Source organism: Podarcis liolepis (genome assembly GCF_965112155.1).
Source record: "Podarcis liolepis genome assembly, chromosome: 2".
Classification (NCBI taxonomy): domain Eukaryota; kingdom Metazoa; phylum Chordata; class Lepidosauria; order Squamata; family Lacertidae; genus Podarcis; species Podarcis liolepis.
The window spans coordinates 22053198-22071866 of NC_139555.1; the positions used below are offsets into that span (position 1 = coordinate 22053198).

Here is an 18669-nt window from a genome sequence, read left to right on the forward strand (position 1 = left end):
CACTTTATCACCACAACAACCCTGCAAGGTATGGTAGCCTGGGAGGTTGTGAATTGCTTAAGGTCACTCAAGAAAGTGCACAGCTTAACAGGTACTTTCTTCCCAGAACCAAACTCAACATTTTTTTTGTTGCACCTGGTGTTTTCATTGCTGAGCTGGCAAGCGAAGCATCTTTTTCTTTATGTTGCTTGTCCTTCCTAGGAGCAGGTGGGGCTTTTGGGGGTTGGTGGGCAGGGGGGATCATAACATGGTGACTTTTCCCTGCAACTGAAATATGGGGCTGGAAGGACTAATTAGCTAATGATTGTAATTTGAGCTACAAATGTGACTGCCAAGTGGGCTGGGAGTGTGCACATTTGCGACTCTGTATAAACCGCAGCACCAAACACCTCCCGCCCACGCACATTTAACTGGCAGAGAAAAACATCTGCAACCTCGAAAAGGGGAAATTCCAGATGCAGCATTTGTGACGTAGTGAGGGGGGGGTGTTCCTCTCTGTCAACCAGGCATCCCCTGTTCCGGATTTGACATTTGCAAATCCTGCACCCCCAGGAATAGTAAGAGAAGTAAAATCACCTGCCTTAGAGGAATCCTCTCTGGGGCAGGGGGGGGGGAATGTGGGCTCCACAGCATATTCACGCCTCACCACTTTCCGTTACAAACCGAGCTGTCACCCGTTCCATGAAATCAATCTGTGGTCTCTTGAGACATAAGCAGGATTACACAAGAATCGCTCAAAATATATATTTAACTACAATACTTTAGTGGATTACAGAGCCAAGCTGAAATGAACTAAAACATCAGAGCATCTCTCTGGCTCTGTGTTGGAAATGCATGCTTTGGCCTGTAAGGTGCAGTGCAAATGTCATGCCAGCTCTCAGTTAACCATGCTTAGGAGCCTGGGAACAATGGGAGCAACTGGAATTGTGTGTGTTCTCTCCCCAGGCTTGAATACCTGTGCCTGTTCACACTGTTCCTAAACATGTCTGTACAACTGCAGAATCAAGGTGTGAACTGCATATTTGCTCTAAACTGGGAGCATATAGATATAGTTTGAAATCAGACCTGCAGGTTGTGAAGGGGAAGAGAGCTGAGGATCCATCAGGAGACAGTTGGCTGTTATTTTATTTGTTAGAGATGCCCCACCACTTGGCAGCTGACAATTATAACAATTAAATTTTTAGCAGAATAAGACTATATCCTTAATCCATTTTCTAGGATGCATGAGCCTCCGTGGTCAATCCATCTACTTTTATAAAGGACAGACAGTGTATGGCCTGGATCTTTTTGGTCTCTCTCTCTCTCTCTCTCTCTCTCTCTCTCTCTCTCTGTGTGTGTGTGTGAGTGAGAGGGGGGGGCTCCAGAAGGGTAGGAATAGAGTTGCCACGTTGTCTGGGAATGTAGCTGTTACCTGGAATCCTAGGCCTCCCAGCTGGTAGCCTGAGCAGTGTACCACCTGGCTGAGATTTTAAGATTAAACCTGGAAAAACCTTTGCTACAATGGTAAGCATGCATATTCCCCCTGCAAATTTGCATATATTTGTTGATGTGTTTTGCTCTGCCCCCCCCCCCATGGCTGTTACCTACCTTGAGCTTAGTAAGATGTGGTATATGGGTCAAAGATGTAGCAAACAAAACATAAATATGTCATTGGGAACATACACTCTTTGTTTCAGAAAATAGTCACAGCTCAACATGCACATAGACCACACCCACCCACCCACCCAGATGGATGGATTGATTCATGTGCACAGCATTTCTAGAATGACAGGCAGGCACACTGAGTCAAGACTAGTGCACATACATACATCAACACCCACGCGTTCCTACACAGAGCAGTTGTAGATGCTGACTCCCCTATCCTGCCGTGCAGTTTTATTAACAGATTGAATACAGAGACGAGCTGATCACATGCTAAACAGAAACCTAAGACTATAGAACATGCATATATAATACTAGATGGGTGCACATGCAAAACACAACACATACACCAGGAAAAAAATGGAAATTGTGGCACTGCTGACGTTTTTCATGTTCACATGTATAAATACACTTAAAGGGACAGTCAACAGAAATGCCACCTCAAACGTATTTTCCATTCATATGTGCCAATGTGTATTTAAATAAACTGCAAATATAGAAGTGCACACATAGCTTTGACAATTAGCCAAGAGGCATTAAAAAAAAAAAAAAAGATCCGTTTGCCATTTCAGCACTAATCAAGTGGGAACCCTAAAAGAGATGTGCAAACACCTAACAGAGTTCAGACAAACATGACCTTTTGTGGCCAATACATTCCCTCCACCCACCTCAGCTTGCAGGCCTGGGAACTCCATTCACCTATTCCTCACCTGCCCTTGTGTGTATATGTTTTCCTGCTCCATAGCAGCAGGCAGATGCTGGTAATCAAGCAGCCCTGCCCTGGCTCTGGGCTTAGATTTCTGCCAAGAAGGAAAACCCTGTTGAGGAAATAAACAAATAACAGTGATGGGTGTAACATCTGCCTCAGCCAAGGAGTGAGCAGGGCATGTGGAATGCATTTGTTTAGCCCTTTGTGGGCCAGATTTTCAAAAGCACCCAACTCCAGTTTCAGTATTGCAGTAAGGGCCAAAGAGTTTCCTACCAGTTCCTTTCTTGTGTCCTATAAACAAATTGCTAAAACTGCTGTTGGGCCTCCTCTGCCCGCCCAAGCAATGGGCATATTGCACAATGCCTACAAATCTACAGGGACGCACACAGACACAGACATGAAGTGTACCACTGAATAGTATGCAAGATGGAGGTCTGTGTGTGCAAAGCTAGAGAAACAGTGCTCTTCTTGCAACCAACGAGATGTAACAAATGGAAAGGAAGAAAACCTTGTGTGGAAAAGTGCAGCCTGTAGTTGCAACAAACCACTTGCATAACCAAGCACATAAAAAAGAACCTCCAAGGCCACAATCTAAACTCATTCGGAGTCACATTGGTAAGTGGGCTGCCCACAGGCACAAGGGTGGTGTGGATTAGCCCTAATTTTTAAAACACAGTGACTGCTGGACATGCTGGCAATCTGGCTTTGCGGCAAACCAACCCACATAACTCATCACTGTGAATTAATTAAAAATGGGTTGATTTAAGCAGCAGCAAAGCAGCTCAGTTGGAAACTAGTCCCCAAATGTGTTCCATCAGTCAGTCTTAACACACTGGCAAATTCAATGCACTCAAAGGAAAGAGGATGAACCAGAAAATAGTGGGAAGGCAAGGTTTTTTTAAAAACAACAACAACAAACTTTTTAACTGTGCAGGGGTGGACTTTGGTAATATTTCGTAGTATGGCACCCTGTGTGAGGCCAAAAATTTGATGCCCTCTTTTCATTTATGGGTCTTCTCAATTTTGCACCCTCTTGACTTGGCACTCTGTGTGTGGGGGGGGGGGGTACTGCTTGTACAGCCCTATATCCAGCGCTGAACTGTGCTGCTCTGCATAGAAAAGGATTCTCTCTAAACCACAAACTACTAATACACAGGTGGAACCTGTAACAAAACGTTGCAGTGTGGACTGTACCTGTTCAGGGTGTTATTGGGGTGGTTGTTTTTATTTTGATCATATAATATATATACTGTGTGTATGTGTGGTGTGTGTGTGTGTGTGTGTGTGTGTGTGTGTGTGTGTGTGTGTATTTTACCTGGAGGTCTCAGGGCAGTTCACAGAAAAGATAAACATAAAAACCAGTGGTTTTTATGTTTATCTTTTCTGTGAACTGCCCTGAGACCTCCAGGTGGTAAAGGGCAGTATATTCATCATCATCATCATCAACTATGCTTTTTTCCAGGATATTCCAATCCATCACATACGTTTTTCTTTTTTGTCCTACCCCAACACTCTGTGACCACTGTCCATATTCAGTCACCATTTAGCTGTCTCTCTGTGTGTCTTTTTGTCCTCTGGGTTCCCTTCTGCCTCTAAAGATTTTTCTGCTTCTGCCAACCTTCAGGTATCCCTGAACAATCTGTTTCCCATTAGCTCCTTCATAGCTCCATAGCTGTCATAGCTCAACTTTCAGTTTGATCCTAATATATCAGGATACAGTTCGATAAAGCTGGAATGGCTCTAGAGCAGTTTGATTATAAAGCTGTCTGCTGGATCTTATTGCTCTGATCACAATTCACAGGTTTCTGTTGAAATGTTGGGTATCTTCTTCTGAGCACATGCTTAGCTCTTCTGAAGTGACTGAGCTCGTATGTGCCATGTGGGCTTAGTGTGCACCTTAGGATATACCCATAATCAAGTTTTCGACAGAAGGAGACCCCAAAGATAGAAGTTTGAAAACGTTTAAGGGAACTAGGATGAATGTTTTAATACTTTTTAAAAAAGCCTTCCTCAGGAATTCTGTATGTAACCACTTACCTCCTCACCCATTGTTCTTGCTTTCTCCATGAAAACATCATATAAATAATCAGTAGACATGGTTGAGAGAGAAATGCAAAACAGCAATGCAAAACAGCAGCGGGGAGGCCTAGAGGAAACGTGGGAGAGGGAGAGAGAGATTCTTATAGGTTTTGTGGAGAAGATAGGGGGGCTCTTTTCCATCCTAATTTCTGAGCCCGGGTCCCACCGCCTCGTTGGATGGCCAGCTCTCTACTGAGGAAGCAGCTCGTATCGTTTTTCTTTTCTTTTTGCCCGCCATTCTTCCTCCTCCTTTCACCCGCCCCTCCCCTCCACCCGGTGTTGTGCGCTTTAATGTATACAATGAAGGAAAGAAGAAGTCGAAAGAGAATTGCCTTGCGCTGATGTCAGGAGTAGGGCTGGCTCAGAGGAGGGTGTGATTGAGTTTGCTTGAGCTTCAGTCAGCCCTCGGTATTTTGTGCTGCCAACTTCCAGTGTGCTGCTGAGCCGGTCTGCAAAGCAAGGTACAGAAACCCCTCGCTTTCTTTTATTTGTCTTCTGTAGCGACGCTTTGTTGCCGGAGATGTGTGTGCGTTTTGCGCGCGGCGCGGTGCGCGGCGCGCGCTCAGGATAAAGGAATCCGGCAGGATTTTGGGGGGTATTTGTTGTAGAAGTTTCAGGAGATGAGATGTGCGGGGGGGGGGCAGTTTTCAGGGCCAGCGTGGTTGTGAACTGTCAGCTTCTTCCCAAGTGGACTGGACGGAAGCAGTAGGCTGTAAAACCACGAGAGCCCCGAGTTGCTTTGCTTGTCTGCGACCAGAGACAGCATTTGGGGTGGGGAAATGTGTGCAAATCGTGCGGGGCGGGGGGGGGGAGAGATCCTCACAGCCGTTGCAAACCCCACCACCACCAGCAGCTTTTCAGTTCGACCGGATTTCGTTGTCATTATTTTTGTCTGTCTGCAAGAGCGACAGAGCGCTGCAATCTGGGAAGGGGCAAAAATAGGTTTCTTTAAAATATGTATGACTCCAAGGCGCGTCCCGGGGAAGCAGGCGGACGGCTTTCTTATTTTAGCAGCAACGAGGGGAGAGACTGAGAGAGAACTTTGTGTGCTTTCGGAGGGGAGGTGGGGCGACGGGGTTGGGGTGCGGGGGGAGAAGAGAAAAACGAATAGTACAACTTCAATGTCTGTGGTGATTCATGCAGCAATGTGGCACGTCGCTGCACCAAGAAACAATGCCAGCCGCAAAGTTTTCTTTTGTATTTATTTCCCCACCCCCATCCCACAAGAGGAAGGAAACCCATTTTGGTCTAGCCTGCTGGAGGGAGGGGGGCATGGGGGGGGGAAGACCGTACTTAGGACCACTTAAAACTTAAATGTTCTGCTGCCGCTGCTATCGGTTACCTCGTTCATTGAAGGCTCTCTGGTTTTATCTGACCCTGGGGAAGGCTTGCTTGGCCTCATTTCCTGTGAATAAGAGGGCGTTGATTCTTCTGATTTGCCACGGATAACTTGACATTGCATGCCTCAGTTTCGTGCCATGAGCCCTGTAAAGCGATCCCGGATTGTCATCCTGAAATGTGCCTCCTTCGCTTTCCACATAGCTTTCTTTATCTCTGCAATGCAGGAGACAGTTTGCCCCTCATTAACGGTGAGATGCCGTCTAGATGTTTTGGCAGCTTTCCTGAAGGAGGAGAGAGAAAGGAATTGGCACGTTTGGATTAAAAGCACTTGATGAATATCTCTCGAGCTTCTATTCTGGTGAAGTCCCTTCCTGCAGCTTTTGTTGCCTACGACAGTAGGGTTCGAGGATACAAAGAGTCTCCTATTTTTCTAGCAAGTAGGATTTATTTGAAAGTCAGCACTCCCAAGGTCTCCACTAGTAGGTCTTTCCTGGGCTGTTTCCTGTGAGAATGCTTTAAATAAAGATGCTGGAAATGACCGTTGCGTGTTCCCCTGAGCTACAATCTGCTAGAGTGCTTTGTACATATTTTTGTAATTAATGGGTGAGGCTTTGATAATTATACGGGTCCCTTATGATCAGTGTTGGAAACTGAGATATGAAAGCTAGGAGCTAAGTGGCACCTTAAAACAAGTTATGGGCGCAACAACGGAATGTCTAGCTTGCTTTTTTATAACAAGAACACAAAGCTGAAAATAAATGAACTGCAGCTAAAATCTTATGTTCATTTCCCACATGGTCTAGTATCCTTCCCCTGCCCACCCCCCTAATATCCTTAAGAGGGTATTTTCTCCAGTCTTCAGAGCTGGAAGTGGGGAGGCAGAAAAAGGTCCTCTTTTCCTTCCACTCTGCAGTTTTAATCTGAAATCTTAGGCACAGTGCTGCACACCAAGATCAGAAGCTGCTCACACAAATGAAATTCCCTGTGGCAAAATGCACCTAGAACAATGGAAGTTTGGAACACTGCTTATGATTTCTGAAATCCATAACAAAAAAGGAACTTTATGAACATTAGATAATTTGTTGGATGCAGCATTAAAGCAGATGGTGCAGGGTTTCACAGTGGACGGAGAGTTCTGAGGTACCCCATGGGCCAGTTTAGGTTTGGATGAGCCATCTCTTTCCTCCTTCTGGCTGGAAGATGGAGCTTATTGAGAAAAACGGGTTTATGAGGGCAGGATGTGGTGGCAATGTGGCAAAGCCAAACAGGCTGTTATGTTACAGGCTTGGCCTGTGGATAAGTGCAATATTATTATTTTTATTGTTATTAGCAAAGTTCAGTTTAACTTTGTGCTTTTGTTGGAAGGCAAGACGCCAAGGTTCAAATTCTCGCTTAGAGAATTGTGTGCTTAATGTCCTTAGGCAATTCATGGTTTTGTCAAACAATCTACCTCAGTGATTTGGATAAAATTGCAAAACACTGAAAAGTGCCATAAAATGGTAGGTAAATCCACTGTTAGAAACAGCTTTGAAAAATCTGATCCTTTATCTTTTGTGTAAACCAGTTAGATGATTTTTGATCCTGTTTGTGTGTGTAAGACCCTGAGCAAAGGGCATTTTTCCTCCAGCAAACAAATTTAGGCCTTCCAAATTCACTAAATTATAATCTACAAAGACGGCTTGAAAGAGCCTCTCTCCCTCTCAAACTTTCTCCCAGGGGACACTTTCTTCAAAACGTTTCATCCCGACAGTTTTAAAATCGGAATAGTAATTTCCAATAGATCTCTTGTGATGTTATGAGTTTGTGTCCTGCGATTTTGGAGAATTGCCATTTTTTTTTGCTAGAAAGTGTATAGGAGCTTTGAAAGTGTATAGGAATCTCATGTGTTTCAAATACATCTTCTGATTCTGCCGACACAGGCCTTGGACATTTGGTCAATGCATAACTTATTTTCTAAATTTTAATGCCGAATGGTTTTTGTAAAGACCTGGATTTTTTGGGAGAAAAATAGCAGAACTCTACTTTTTAGGCTCTGGATTAATTATCAGAAAAAGGTGAAATTCCTTGGGTATCTTCCAATTATTGAGGTTAGGTTGAACAGGAGGAAGATGGGCAAGTGATGACTCAAAGTGACAAAACAAATCCTCTTATTTTATTGTTTGTGCTGCTCAGAAATTCCTCTCTTGTGCTAGTCAAGTACTTGATATTTCAGCTATTAACACATCAGTGTTATGCCAAGAATAATATCTAGTTTGGTATAGAATGTTACAGCAGTGTTGCTCCGGGAAATACAAAGTACTCAAAGTGAGAAAGGTGATATTTTTTATTGAACTAACATCTGGTGGTTAACTGTGCAATGCATATCTTTTGAAGAGCCTGTTTTACAGAGTTCAGTGGGACTTATTCCAAGGTTAAGCGTTCTCACAGATTGAGATTGAATCCTGACAAGACAGAAGTACTGTTTCTGGGGGACAGGAGGCGGGCAGGTGTGGAGGATTCCCTGGTCCTGAATGGGGTAACTGTGCCCCTGAAGGACCAGGTGCGCAGCCTGGGAGTCATTTTGGACTCACAGCTGTCCATGGAGGCACAGGTTAAATCCGTGTCCAGGGCAGCTGTGTACCAGTTCCATCTGGTACGTAGGCTGAGGCCCTATCTGCCTGCGGACTGCCTCGCCAGAGTGCTGCATGCTCTGGTTATCTCCCGCTTGGACTACTGCAATGCGCTCTACGTGGGGCTACCTTTGAAGGTGACCCGGAAACTACAACTAATCCAAATGCAGCAGCCAGACTGGTGACTGGGAGCGGCCGCCGAGACCATATAACACCGGTCTTGAAAGACCTACATTGGCTCCCAGTACGTTTCCGAGCACAATTCAAAGTGTTGGTGCTGACCTTTAAAGCCCTAAACGGCCTCGGTCCAGTATACCTGAAGGAGCGTCTCCACCCCCATTGTTCTACCCGGACACTGAGGTCCAGCACCGAGGGCCTTCTGGCGGTTCCCTCACTGCGAGAAGCCAAGTTACAGGGAACCAGGCAGAGGGCCTTCTCGGTAGTGGCACCCACCCTGTGGAATGCCCTCCCACCAGATGTCAAAGAGAACAACAACTACCAGACTTTTAGAAGACATCTGAAGGCAGCCCTGTTTAGGGAAGCTTTTAATGTTTGATGTATCACAGTATTTTAATATTCTTTTGGAAGCCGCCCAGAGTGGCTGGGGAAACCCAGCCAGATGGGCGGGGTATAAATAATAAATTATTATTATTATTATTATTATTATTATTATTATTATTATTATTGGATTGCGGCCTACAAGTTGGCCCTTTCATATTAAGCTTGTCACATCCACAATTTCCCGGGTCTGGGGAAGCTAGTTTTTCTGTGTCCTGTCCTGTTGACATTATCCCATTTAAGGACATTGACAAACTAGAGTTTGTCTGCAAGAGGGGGACCTGGATTTTGCGGGAGTGGAAACCTATGGGGATTAGTTGAAAGAGGTGAGAAAATTTAGCTTTGAGAAGTTACATTATATGGTAGATGGGCAAAGTGTGACTAAGGCTTTAAAAGTTCATTTTCCTTAAATTTAACATTTCCTACTTCCATGTTCAGCCTTTTTAATAGGTTCATGAGAAGCACAGGTTGTGGGGTAAATTGCCCCTTGAATAGCCTCAGCTCTCTTAATTGCTCCAGTGTCAGTTTCTGTTCCCAAAGGGGAGTGGAGACGCTTTAATTGTTGGTATTTCCTCATTATTTTGTTTTTTTTCATAGTTATTTGTAAGCATTTTCATAAGAAAAAATGAGAGGCAATCAGTAATTAAGGTTCTGCTTAATAAAGACAGAAAGGAACACTTAATAGGCTATTGATCATTGATTTCCCACCTCTTCAAGTAAGGAAGCAATAAAACTGGCTGACCTTATAAGGGAGAACATGTTAATGATTGTGGTTTATTTGTGAGGAAACATCCTAGGACAGTGGTTTCCAATTAGGGGTCCAGGGACTCCTGGGGGTCCACTGAATGCACCCAGGGGGTCCGCTGCCCAATCCCTTGCCTCCCCCCACCACTATTTTTTTGTCATTTTTTCATGGTAATACAGTGGTACCTCGGGTTAAGTACTTAATTCGTTCTGGAGGTCCGATCTTAACCTGAAACTGTTCTTAACCTGAAACACCAGTTTAGCTAATGGGGCCTCCCGCTGCTGCTGCTGCTGTGCCGCCACTGCACGATTTCTGTTCTCATCCTGAAGCAAAGTTCTTAACCTGAGGTACTATTACTAGTTTAGTGGAGTCTGTAACCTGAAGCGTATGTAACCCGAGGTACCACTGTATCACAAATTTTATGGCCTGTTTTAACACTGTGCAATTTTTCAATATATTGGCCAAAATTGGTTTTGAAATCGCACTGCAATAATGATTTTGACCTGGCAATATGCAGCAATATATTGCCCCTCAAGCAAATGAGAGCAGGGCAGCCAATTTCAAGGCACCACCGATATTTCACAATTATCTCAACCAATAATGCTGCTGATCTGAGCTCCCTTCCTCATGTGGAGGAAGACCAGGGCAGCCGATAACACTACAGTCTTTCCTCATGCTGGCTGCCACCGCTGGCTGCCCCACTGATGGTGGCTTGATGTACCCCCCATCCCCTCCCACTTAATCCATGTGGTGGAGGTGACTCCGCTTCCTCTTCTTCCCCCACCCTCCCGATCTCAGTGGCTGCTCCTTCCCTCATCCCCACACATTATCTCCAATTTCAGGCATCGTGATATATTGGAATATCGTAATATTCAGCTGCCGATAAATCACAATGTTAAAAAACAGATATTGCTGAGCTCTAGTCTGTTTTTTTTAGTATACCTAAAATTCTTTCCTTACTAGGGGCTACCACACATCTTGTTCAAAAAATTGCTTTGCGGAGGTAACTACCATAGAGTTATCAAAATTTTCAAAAGTAGGGGGTCTGTGTCTTGGCTGTTTGTAAAATAGGTGGTCCTCAGTCATTAGCTAATTGGGAACCACTGCCCTAGGAGGATCTTCGCCATGGGGAAAGGGCATTGCTGAATATTACTATGTTAGATTTCGCACTTGTATGGCACTTCCATTTCTAATCCCAATCCCAGCTGTTTATGGTAAAGCAATGTCTCAGCAGCAGCAAAGGGTTGTAGTGCAGAAGGAACAATTGCCTCATTTACAGTAGTTCAGTCTTGACATGAACCTTGCAGCATTGTTGGAATCAGGCTGGGCTTGGCAGGCTTTAATGCATGAGGGAGGAGGAAGAAACGAGGAGGGGGCTGGAACCTGGGTTAGAGCAGGGAGGATTCTCCCCTTCCCTGCCCCCACCCCCCAACATCAGTCACTTTGGAAGGGGGAGCCGAGATGCCAACTCTCCCTTCTGATCTTCCTGCAGAGCAGAGAGCCTCAGTGCGTGTGTGGGGAAAGGCTTTGATCAGCTGTGGAGGAAGCCTGAACAGGATGTGGCAGCGGCTGAACGGGAGGGTGCAGCTTTATCACCTAGAACCAGGTGCTGCCTTTGCACATGGCAGCAGAGCCACCTGCCCCCACAATCTTTACATTCCTGTAAGGCGAGCGAGCGTGCCGCTGCCCGTCTTTAAATGCTTGGCAAGAAGAGCAGGAAAACTTGTTGGGATATTTTTGCTGCTTCTGTCTAGTTCTGAACTTCTTGTCCTGCTCTTGAACTCTGCAATTGTGACACCTGAGCACAGTGTATACTGCTGAGCCTGTCCTGTTACTTGCCTTCCTTATTTAAAGGTGAGAACCCCTGTCTATGTGCGTTGGGCATATGTGTGCTAAGCTGCTGATCTCAGTGGCGTAGCGTGGGTTGTCAGCACCCGGGGCAAGGCAAATAATTTGCGTCCCCTAACCCGTGGATTTTAGCACTCGAGTCTCTTCCGCGCCCCCCCAGATGTTGCGCCCGGTGCGACCGGCCCCCCCTGCACCCCCCACGCTACGCCACTGGCTGGTCTTCGACCAGGGCCGGCCCACCCTGGTGAGGCAACAACCTCAGGCAGCAGGATCCACAGGGGCAGCAGATCCAGCCTCCAAGCAATGCACTGCCCACTTCTCCTACTACTGCCGTGTCAGTTGCAGCATGCTCCTTGGATGTTGGATCTGTCCCTCCTTAGCAGCCCCCCCCCAATGTTGCCTGTACAGGAGCCTCTTGGGGAATAGGAGGCACTGTCTCCTCCCAGCCCTGGGGAAGAAATGGCAGTGGCTGCCTTCTGGGGGCTGCTGGAGTCTGCACCCACCTGGTGTGATTCAGAGCAGTTTCACTTTCCCCTTCATTGATTTCCAATTCAGTTGTCAGGTAAGGTTGATTGGATTCCCCACTTTGTTCCCAATGTAGATCTTTATTCCCAGGTAGTTCCTGGTGTAGATCTTCACTCACCCCTTCTTCCCTTAGGGAGGGGTGTGTGCCATTTTGTGGTTTGCCTCAGGTGTCAAAATGCCTTGGGACAGCCCTGTCTTCAACTAGCGGGTCAGAACTCACAACTGCAAAGTCACCCAAAGTGGATCGCAATAGCAGCACCACCACTACCATACAGCTATATGGTAAAATAAAAAAAAATAAAAAAGTGAGTTTCCAAATGTATATATAGACTAAGCTCTTGGGTTTGAAAAGTTTGAAGACCGTCATGCCAAATTACAGCTGGTGGGCCCTGTGCACATAAGTTGCAATATTTGTAGAAGCCATTAATTCTCAAATGTAAACAGTTGGAATTAGTTGCTGGAGTTTTTTTTATGTATTTGAGGTTGGAAATCATTATATTAGAAACTTAATGAACTTCTTTTTACTGCGTATAAGCAGTATTACAAAAAATAATAATACAGTAAATAGAATAAGAATATTATGCCAATATACTGTGAACAGCAGTCACTGCAACAACATAGATTAAAAATCTGAGATTCTTGAGAGTCTGACCAGAACCTGGAAGATGCTCAAGTGCCATTCTACATAACTCATTCTCGCCCCAGACTTCCAAGGACTTCCTATATCTTACTTGTCATCTCTGTGGTTCAGATAAACCTCCCTGATTGGTTTAGGGTGAAACAGTTCATCTTCTATTTTGATAAGACAACTGGCTCTTCCAGGAAAATGGCCCGAGCCATTACAAGAGGGGGTAATGTGTTGGTGTACCTGGGCAACTGTCTTCCCTCACTTGACAAAGATTCTGGGAGAACTGTGCATAGATCTACTGTGGCAGGTTGCTAGCTCAGTAGGAAAGGGAAGCGGTGTTGGAGTTAGGGGTGTTTAAACTTCTCCCCTCCCTAGATTTTCCTGATTTCAAATTGCCCTCCAGGATCTATTTGTCATGCAAGGGAAAATATAGAAACATTATCAAGATACCTGCATGCTTGCCCTCGTCGTAGTTTCAGGGGATCAATATATTGAGCAAACAGCATGGTGAAATGATTTAACAGTTCTGCATTCTAGCTGCTTTTCCAATCCAATTTGCAGGTGGGGATGCACATGACGGCTGGAACTTTTTTTTTTTTAATGAAAAACCATGGGTGAGTCAATTGTATCTTTCTCAGCACCTTGCCTAGTGCGGCCCCACAGTACCGAGAGCGTCTGTATATTCCTTTTGTTCAAGAGCCTAGTTACAGTGCACACAAATCTGCATATGCCAAAGTACACATTTACTCAAGAGATCAGGGGCCCGTTGTTGGGCAAATATCACAGGACTTTATAACCTCCCAATGGAGTTATTTTTAATTTAGGAAAATAAACGTACTTCCTGTTCAGAAATTAACTAGGAAAAATAAACCTGGCACTAATCCATAGGTGGCAATGGTCCTCAGGCATATGGGGGGGGGGGGTAAGCATTTTCCATGCCCTAGATCTCACCACATTAGTATAGAATCTGCTATCTATTGTGCTAAGGGATTTTTCACCCTATGTATTTGCAATGAAAGGAGGTAGTGGGTAGCGATAAAGGGTGATTTAAAGAAAACCACCCTAACATTTGATTTAGATTATGGATTGCCCCTGTGTGGCATCTTGAGCATTTTAGCATGTAGGCTAATGTAATGAAATGCTAACTATATGCCATATCATTTGAAAAGCCTTCATGATGGAGGAAAGCTTTGAAATGTATGCCTGATTGTCCCTTCTCTCCATTCCTAATTTATATGCCTTGCATATAAAATTCCACCCCAGAGGAGTTGCCAGAGCCTCTTATAGCAGAAATGGCCATTTGGTGCTTTAAAATTCCATGTTGTTTAACAGCCTGACTCATGAAAGCTGATAAAGTTATGTAGAACTAAGAAAATACATAGAAATATGCAGACTTCTCTTTGCTGAAAACGAGTGACCTAATTTTGGAGCAGAATCACCCTGCGTCATTGCCCTAGAAGTGACTGTTTCTCATAGGCACAGCTAGCCTGAAGGCCTGCTTTTATACCCTATCAGTATACTGTCTTAGGTGTTGTCAGCAGTCACCGTTTTCTCAATATGTGAGCAAACGTCTGTTCTGCCTTTGAAATTGTGCAAAGTCCACACAGGCACTGTGCACAGGAAAGAGGTGTGTTTGCTTTTGAATTACGGTTGATCCTTGAGGCATGCTTACACCCTGGGTAACGGATGCCATGTAGCTGAAGTGAGGTTTCTAATGGAAGCCATCATTGCCTGGCTGGTGTTTGCAACCTGTCAGGCCTGGGATCTGACTGTTCCCAGCCCAGATACAATCACTGGTTTTGGGTAGGATTCAGCCACATCCCGACAAATTGAGGATGCACGATTCTTGTTGGCTGTGAAGTCTTGCACAGCAAACCCATTTCCCAAGGAGACTGGAGTTTTTGAGGGAAAGGAAGTGATGGGAAAATGCATCGGAAAGCGTGCAAACAAATCAGAATGAATATTAAATAAACAAGTCATCTGGAAGTGCTCTCGGAGTAGTTTGTGCAGATTCAACCTGCTTTATTTAATATCAATATGCGACACCTGGCTTTTGAGTGTATGTATGAGGCAGGGAGATGGAGCGAAATGGTGGAGATGGCTGCTGCATGACCTTCTTTCAGGGAATGCAAAACTGGCTGAAAATCCACAGGTGGGACAAGCAACAAGAACAACTGGAGAAGAGCAAGGCGGGAACCTGGACACCTCTTAGATGGGGGGTGGAACACACCAGAGGCTGCAGTGATGCTTTTCCCTTTCCAAATTTCGGGGAGGGGGGCAGGGGATAAATCACAAGTGGGCTTTGAGAATTCTCCTCTAAAAATAGTCCTCCAAAGATTTCTCTTCAAACACTATTTCCTTGTAGAAATGTTAGGGGAGAAGTGCAGTTTGCCCCTTGCTGTCCTCCTGCTCCCATGTAGCACTTGTTGTCCCTGATGAACAAGCCAGTGGCAAACATCACCACTTGGACCTTTCTTTCCTCCACCTGCCTATGGCAGCTGTGTTGTTCTAACTAAACAAATAATGAACTTGGCCAGCTGAGTGCATCTGGTTTGGAAGTGAAACGGGGCCACCCAAAATTAAAAGTACATAGATACACAGAAGTATGTAAATCTGTACAGGACTTGTGAGTTTCCAGGATATATGGAATATTGAGGCAGAGTGGAGGTTGGGTGGAAGTAGTGAAATGGACTACTGGCTGGGATCCAGGAGGATTTAAAAGCAACAACAGCAACCCTGCCCTCCTTGCACTATATTTGGATGAAAAGGAGGTGAGGGGAAAGGACATACTTTGCTACTCACACTCCTGAACCAACCACCAAAACTTATCACCCATTCCATTCACCACAACGGGCACTTCCAGACTATTGCTGTTTCTTGGAGGGATTCAGTTATAAACCAGCATTCAGGTTGCACAACAATCTCACTTTCCCCCTATCCCAGAACTGGACTTCTTGTGATAGGGAAAGTGACAGAGATCCCATTTGCTTGATGCAACATTGTCTAACCTCCCAGTAAACTAGTCAGAATGAATGCTCATTGAAGAGCGCATGTTGTCAAACTTCACGCAAACCAATAAGGATGAATGTTCTGTTAAGCAGGATATAGCCATGAAATGCTCAGATTTGAAGCTGGCAACAGCCCTAAACCAGGATCCTCTCCTGCTCCCTTTGCCCACCACCCCACCTCACTGAGACCTGAACAGTGCTACTAGACTTCTCTTTCAGGCTGTCTCTTATGGGGGTGCATTGCGACATTTAGCTGTGTGTCCCATTTGTCTGTCTAGCCACACAACCATATGCAGGCCTGTACAGGAAGGGGCACCTGGTGTTGTTTCCTTGTTGCAAATCGCAGCGGGGCTGCCCTGAGCGTGTGGTATGGTGAGGAAAGAGGCACTGTGCTAGTAATAAACAGCTGTGGGAAAAGGAAAGGAGGTGGTTGAACAGAGAATGATGTGGGGTGAGTGCACAGCCTCTGCAACATTAAGCTTGAGATCGATCTGTGTTTTCCAGAAAGGGGCTGCTGATAGTAGTGTATGCGCACATCCCGCTATTCACCGCTGCTGACAATAAGCAGGTTATATTGCTTTTTTAAAAAAAAAAATCTGTTTGACCAGAGATGACAAAGGAGCAAGAGGAATGTGTGCATTCTTTGGGAAGCAGTGCCTCCCTTAGACCACTCACAAGTCTCTTTTAAAAAATTGTCTGTCTCCAGCTTCTATTTATTTTATTGCAACTTCACTGGCAGTGCTAAGGCCGCAATGTGGGGATTAGGCAAAAAAAAGTGAACAACAGAACAGGTGATGAAGGGCTTCACAGATGCAAAATAGGTAAGCATCAATCTGATTTTAACCCACGCTTCTTGACCCGTTGGGGGAGTTTTCAAACTCAGAGGATTAGATAGCCATTTCGGCACATGTTGCTGCTCACAACACACCACCGTACCCCTTTAAGGAATGGCTTGTGCTGCTAACTCAGGACTGAGGGGATGCTGGGTGGCAGCCTGACAAAGGGAAGGCATTGAAAAGAGCTTTTCTTCCTAAATTTTCTTCCTTTTCTACGTGCTTGGATTGCCAACCGCAGGGCCTGTCATGTGAGAGTGAAGGCACACGGAAGGATCCCACTTGATTATAAAGAGGTTTGGGAGGGAAAGTTTCTGGTCTGCAAGGGTGAGGACAATAACTGTGCTGCCTTGAAAGAGCTAGCAGGGAGCATGATTCAGTGGAAAACAAGGCAGCGGTAATGGGAACAAATAAAGCCCACACATCCTACCTTCATATTTCACCTTTCTTTCCACTTCAAAGCCAGAAGCAAAATCTAAGAGCCTTCCTTGTCTCTTTTCTTAACAGCAGGGGCAGGAAACCTCAGACCTGCTACAGACCACACCCTCTCACAGGCCCTGCTACACGTCCCAAATACTGTTGTCTGCATGGAATGTGTCCTTGAATAATGCCCCTCTGCTTGCCTAGAGCAGGGGTCAGCAAACTTTTTCAGCAGGGGGCCTTCAGACCTTGTGGGGGTCTGGACTATATTTTTTTGGGGGAGGAGATGATGAATGAATTCCCATGCCCCACAAATAACTCAGAGATGCATTTTAAATAAAAGGACACATTCTACTCATGTAAAAACATGCTGATTCCCGGACTGTCTGCAGGCTGGATTTAGAAAGCGATTGGGCCAGATCCAGACCCCGGGCCTTAGTTTGCCTACCTATGGCCTAGAGCAGTGTTTCCCAACCACTGTTCCGCGGCACACTAGTGTGCCGCGAGATGTTGCCTGGTGTGCCGCGGGAAAAATTAAAAAATTCGAAAGATTTTTTTTTTTTAAAGTCAAATTTTCGATTGGGGCGCCGTCACTAGATGACCCCTGGGGTTCCCTCCCTCCCTCCCGCTCTGCGCCTCCCTCCTCCTCCTCCTCCTCCTCTGGGGAGGCCCTTCCTGGCTCTCGGCCAAGGCTTGGCGGCTGCCACTCACTCACTCGCTCGCCCACCCGTCCCTCCATCCCTGCACCCGGCCTCTCCCCCTCCGTCCCTGGCGCGGGGGCTGCCGGGATCCGTAGTCCCCTCGCCCTTGGGCTCCGCGCCCGCGCGGGGTGCGTGAACTACGTTTCCCAGCGTGGCCTGGCGGGCCGGGCGTTTTGTTTGAAGCGCTCTTCTCCCGGCCATGGAATGAGCGCAGTGGCGGCGGCCGGGCGGGCAGGGGCTCTTCTGCGCAGACCCCGCGCAGCCTGCCTGCGCCCCCGCGGAGATCGGGCGGCAGGATGGAGCCCGGGGATCCCCGCGGAGGCGGAGCGGCGGAGGCGGAGGCTGCCCCCCAGGTAGGGCTGCGTTGGGGGGTTTTATTTTTGCAATGCTGCATCCGCGCCGGAGGGGATGCATCGGACCGCGGGGAGACCCCTTGGCGGGCGTGCAAGGCAATGCATGCATGCAGGCGTTGCATGGAGTGCAGTGCAATGCAATGGCAACGCGGCGCCCTGCATGCATGCATGCAACTTCCACTGGTGCTCCGGACTTGGCAGGTGAGGGGGGTCCCCAGTGGGCGGCAGAGAGAGCCGGGAGGGCGAAGGGGAGCTGGGGGGAGCAGCGCTGCTCCCCGAGCCGAGCCCGGGGGGAAACTTCGGCGTCGTTGCGCCGGGTGTTGGAAGCGGAGGCTGGCGGGGGCCCCTCACCTGCAAAACCTGGTCGCCTCTCATATATATCGTGCATTGCATTCATCGCCCGCTTTCTCCTCCAAGGAGCTCCTGGGGGCGCGCGTGGTTCTCCCCGTGTTATCCTCGCAACAACAGCCCTGCGAGGTGGGTCAGGCGAGTGGCCCAAGGGAGCACCCAGGGATTGTCCTGGCCAGGTGGGGTGATTTGAACCCTGCTCTCTGCCCGGTCTTCGTCCTCATTTAGCCCCCACATGTGCATGACTGTGCATGACTGAGGTTTTCCCCCCTCGTCTTGGCTATGGTGTGAGTCTGTGCTGTTAATTAATGGGGTTCTGCCTT

At 46.6% G+C, this 18669-nt stretch overlaps 1 protein-coding gene across 7 annotated transcripts in view; it reads left to right on the top strand.

Moving 5' to 3' along the window:
* Nucleotides 1–18669, top strand: part of DGKA (diacylglycerol kinase alpha) — a 79520-nt gene that overhangs the window by 18027 nt on the left and 42824 nt on the right. Inside the window, exon 4 of one of the 7 annotated variants that reach the window (XM_083489986.1) lies at nucleotides 16398–16512. The exons of 4 other annotated variants lie outside the window; for them this stretch is intronic. In XM_083489986.1, the coding sequence (XP_083346112.1) occupies nucleotides 16502–16512 (11 nt within the window). In that variant the 5' untranslated portion in view covers nucleotides 16398–16501. Of the gene's footprint in view, nucleotides 1–4613; nucleotides 4891–16397; nucleotides 16513–18669 lie in introns of those variants that run through there. 2 more of the 7 variants (XM_083489989.1, XM_083489987.1) reach the window with 2 other exon arrangements.